Source organism: Ceratosolen solmsi, unplaced genomic scaffold (genome assembly GCF_000503995.2).
Source record: "Ceratosolen solmsi marchali unplaced genomic scaffold, CerSol_1.0 scaffold7, whole genome shotgun sequence".
In the NCBI taxonomy this organism is placed as follows: Eukaryota; Metazoa; Arthropoda; class Insecta; order Hymenoptera; family Agaonidae; genus Ceratosolen; species Ceratosolen solmsi.
The window spans coordinates 3,429,995-3,435,252 of record NW_011948413.1 but is presented as its reverse complement, the minus strand read 5'-3'; the positions used below and the strand labels follow the sequence as shown (position 1 = coordinate 3,435,252).

Here is a 5,258-nt window from a genome sequence, read left to right as displayed (position 1 = left end):
GTTATATTTTTATATATAATAGCTTATTACCGCCCAGTCATTATGAAAAACTTGATCATAAATAAATATATTTTATTGGATTTTTATTTAATTCGGTAATTATTATAAATTTAAAGGAAGGGACATATAAATATATAAATATATTTAATAATTATTTGACAAATTAGGTGTTAAAAATTTTATTAAATTATATTTCCAATTTTCATAATAATTATAATAGTATAATAATTATATAAGATTTTCAACTTAAAAAATTTGAAATAAAGTTTGATCATATATATTGTAATAATTAGAGATTGGTATAGTAGCTTTTTTTTGCATTTTGCTATTAAATAAAGCATTAGTTAAGATAATTAGAATTGTTAAAAGTAGTACAAATATAAAAAAATCAGTTTAGTTAGAAAAAAAAAGAAAAATAAAAAAATAAAATAGATAGAAAGCAGGTTGTATCATTTATTTTGCGTATGAAGGTTCAAATTTATAGAGATTTGATTTTTATAAAGAACGATTTGATCGTCGAGAGAGAGAGAGAGTAAATCGCATTTTAATAGTCGCCCAAGATTTTAAGCGAAACGCAGGTTTCACAGCAATACAGTGTCCCGGTCATCTCCCTCCTTCCGGCCAAATCGATAATCCGTGCGTAACGGCATGGTCGGGCTCGACGCAGCCACGCCTCGGTTCCGAGCTGATCACCAGGGCAGGGTCGAGGTGCGTTTATAGGTAGTAGTGGTGACCCTCCTGAACTTGCTGACCTTTCGGTAATTCCAGCTAGTGCGATAGTAATCGTTGAACCAGAAAATCAAGTGTTTGTACTCGAAGAGCAGCTCCTTAAAGACGAAGAATTTCTGGAGTCGGGAAAAGTATGACCAGACTTCGTCGTGGTTGAGATCAAGGCTGCTCGGGATACCGCCACCTATGTCAATCAGCTGGATATCGTGGCAGCCAACGGTGCGGGCCACGTCGATGAGGTATTTGCAGGCATCGATGCCTCGGCTAAGGGCGAGCATCTCGCTCGATGGGCTGTATGCGTGGAAGCTGAAACCGTGGAGATTGAGCCCGAGGTCGCGGCAGGCCCGAATCAGTCGGATGGTCTCGTCGGTGTTTATTACCGCGCGACTACTGTGGCTGCTGCTCGATGATGACAAGTCGTAGCGAAAGCGAATCAATACTCTGTGTGCCGAAAGAAAATGAGACGATGGGTTAATTAATTGACAGGCGTCCACTAATTAATCTTTAAGAAGGAAATTGTTAAATTCGCCGTTAGATCTTTTCGAATCTTCGCTCTCTGTGACACTTTTTATGAATATTTTATGTTTATCCCTCATTTATTTCAAGTCTACTTTCAACAACATTACTCCAAGTATATATCGAAGCAGCAAATTAAAAAATTTTTACGAATTTTGTTTCAAATTCATACTTGATGTTTAAGGCATAATTTTATTAAGACTTTGGTTTTTGGAGTTCAAAAATATTGTTTTTAAATGAATATAATCATTTATCGGAGCTTGAAAAAACATAAATTTTATTTATTGAGCCCTAATGTATAATGATAATAAAGTAAATTTTTCACGGGCTTCTTTCTAATACTTAGCAATGCGAAAAGATCATAAGTTCTTTCGTAAAAAATAAATTTTTATCTAGAATATTATACCAATAAGTCTTAAATTAATTTATTATTACATGAATTTCTATGAATTTTTGAAAAAATTTTTATTTAGTATATTTTCATATTTTCATTTTCTTTTTTCATTGTTTTGTGCTAAATAATTAATATATTAACTGATTCGTAATTATAATAAATATTTTTCTACAATTTTCAAATAATTATTAGTTACTTATTTTCAAAATTTTTTGCAAATATATATATATATAACATAATATAAAAACGAAGAATTATAAAAGAATAAATACATTCGATCTATTGTTTTCATTTTATGTTAGTTTATGTTTCATTTTTAAAAACTCCAATTTCAAAATATGTAAATCGAAAACATTAATAATTTTGCTTAAAAATTTTTACAGGTTCCATAAGTGTTTACTAAACATCAAAACACACAAGCTTTCAAAATAACTAAAATACACATATTTATAGTTATTTGTTTAAGTAGTGTAGAACATGAAATATAATTTTCTAGAAATATAAAGAAACGTTTATCCTTTCTGATTTATTATTTGCAGCCTTATTAAGCATGTTTTATACGATATAATTTTAACATATGCAAGTACAATAATCTTAAGAATAATTTACTTTAAGAAATAAATTTATGTAATTAATTAACAATCGAGAGTTAGAGCATTAAGAACATGATTTATGTTATGAATTATTTTGAAATATTTATATGATTTACAATGTACATTAAATTCATCATTATGATCCATCCTTTGATTTTTATATTTCGTAATAATATTTTATTATTATCACTAATATGATAAATAATTTTTTTCATCCTATTTACTAAACATAAAATTAAAATTAATTATTCGATTATATAGTAATATTAAGTTGTTCATAACTATGTATATACAATTTCTACAATATGTGCTTCAAATGATGAATATTTAATATATAGTTATTACTTACTTAGCTTCGGGATATAATTCTTTTATTTTTCTTAACTCCCACATATTGTCAGCTGATAATTTCGATATACCAACTTGCTTAGCGTATTTGATTTGCAAAGGAGTTTTTACCGGATTCGTAAAAATGATTCGGTTAGCTGGTACTCCATAAGCCATTATATGCATGATATCTTGCTGTAATATAATTAAATAAAATAGAATGAGGTTATTATATGTAAATTTAATAATAATCATACCATAATAAAATTTCAAAAAGCATTTTGAAAATAAAATTGCTTTATAATCGTTTTTTTTTACCTTTGATGAACAATCGAAACTTGCACCTAGTGAGGCAAGAGTTTTTATAACAGTAGAACTTGAATTACTCTTCACAGCTGAAAAATAATTTTATATTATTTATTCCTATTTTAATCAATAACTTTCTTATATCGATAGCTTTTACATTTAATTTGCTTAATCAAAATGGAAGTTTGTTTATATATTGAAAAAAGAAATCGAATTAAATTAATAATATGAATTGAGGGAAATATTTTTTATATATAATTCTATAATTATAATATTTTTGATTTTTTAAATGACATAAGATATTAATCATTTAATAATTATTTAATTTTAACAATATTTGTTGTTAATATATTTAGTATCGATTTCGTTCAATTGTATATAACAATTATATACGATTTTAATATCAATCGATTTAATAAAAGAATTGAATAAAAGAAACTTATTACTCTCAACTATTTTAATCTGAAATATTAGATAATATTCAAAATAATAGAAAAATTATTTAAAAATAAATTTGAATCATCATCAGTCATAAAAATAAAATATAATTTTACACACCGTAATGAGGGGCGACTCTTGGAATTTTGTCAACCCACATTCTGTGCTTTTTAATAAGATCTCCTCCATCAAGTAAATGAAAGGGATCATCAAGGTTCTCAAAATCGATGAGCTTCTTCATAAATTCCAGATCGTCTAACTTGTCATCAAAAACACGCACTTCGTCGTAGTTACGCGGAAACAGGGAAAGCGCCATGGTGGGTTTCGCTTATTTTTCTACAACCCTTTCTAATCTTCGTTATGCTTCGATCGTCGTTTTCGTCGTCACCGTTCTTAAGAATTCTTTTAACAAAACTGCAATCGAAATATACGTTTAATATTATGGTTTAATAACAAAAGCACTGAGTAATTAAACAATAACAAAAGAATTATTATTAGTCGGCTCACGGTCGGGGGACAATTTGCTCTTAATCAGAAACGTATCTGCCTTTATAGCGTGCCATCGCATTGCTTAATATACTTCTATCTCTATCACACTTAACAATATCCAGTAAGGTATGGAAGTGCTTGTACCACGTGGGAAAATTGTCTCCCCACAAATACCAATGCGGAAAATGCGCACGATTTGGTAAATCCACGTGTATGCTATTACATGTAGAATTGTATCTCAGCTTCTGGTTTCTATATTGTAACTATAATTAATTAATATTGTGCATTTTATAAAATAAAGTTGTATTCATTATTAATAATATAATAATGTATATTACAATATATAACCTACTATAAATCCAATGTTCTTTTTCGTTAAAATTCGATATTCAAAAACAACGAAATAAAAAATCCCTTTGTCTTTATAAAAAAATATTACCATTAATGGATAATTTTACAAATGCATTCTTGCAGTTTTTTAAGAAACAAAGAATGTTTTTTGGGCAAATGTATTCAAGCAATAGTTGCACGTGCGAGCTTACGCACGTGTAGATTCTTACGTATGTAATCAAAAGTATACGTAATCTGATGCGTTAATACTGGTTTCAGAAATGGTTCGATCAATTTTGATCTATTAGGTACCAGTCTTTTGTTTGAATTTATTCAATTTTCAATTAAAGAGGAAATAAAAATGATTTGCGTATTTTATTGGCTATACTCAATTTTCATTATCCAATGATAAAAATTGATTGTAATTATATTGTTATTATTTCAAAATATTGAGTTTTCCAAATTAAACTATAAACTAATTGATGTTACGAATTAAATAATTCTTCCAAATATTTGTAATTTCTGCACAAATTCATATATTTTGATTTCCATAATTTTGTAAAATACCGTCATCGCATTAATAGATTCTAATATTTACATTTATGTTTATTTTTCATTTTACTTATTAAACTGCATTCATTTTTTACATTAAAATTTATAAAATTTCTATATTGAAATGCTACTTTTCGTTTTAATGAATTATTATTTCGTTTTCTCAATATGGTATTTTTTCATTATCTAAAATATTCTATTTCTCATTTAAAAGAGGTTATTTGATGATATAATCAGCAATGAATTATTCATAAATATGATGCACAAATATTATCTTTGTGATATTTATACATATTTACATTTAATTTTTACAATATAATAATTTATTATTTATCGTTTAAAATATATTTTGAGAATTAAATATCCCATTAACTATGAATAATTTTAATTTAGTGTTCCTTTTATTATTTTTAATTTTTGCAAATTTAAAAACCAAGAAAAATGAAATTACGTATATTATTAGAAATGCTCAGATAGTGCAATTTAATTAACTGTTTATTACTAAATTTGACTATGTATAACCAATCTTATTAAGTATGTAAAATTTTACTTAACATTTATTATTTTTTAATAATTTAAATAAA

General features: G+C 26.7%; 1 protein-coding gene across 1 annotated transcript; it reads right to left on the bottom strand.

Annotated features, from left to right (window-relative positions):
- Window positions 1-659: 659 nt before the first annotated feature.
- LOC105367277 (ornithine decarboxylase-like) lies at window positions 660-3,845 on the bottom strand. The gene is made up of 4 exons (XM_011505931.1): window positions 3,424-3,845; window positions 2,878-2,954; window positions 2,582-2,754; window positions 660-1,170 (listed from the first exon to the last, which is right to left on the bottom strand). Exons 1-4 carry the CDS (start codon window positions 3,617-3,619, stop codon window positions 690-692), a joined length of 927 nt encoding a protein of 308 aa, XP_011504233.1. The 5' UTR covers window positions 3,620-3,845; the 3' UTR covers window positions 660-689.
- Between the last annotated feature and the right edge of the window lie 1,413 nt (window positions 3,846-5,258).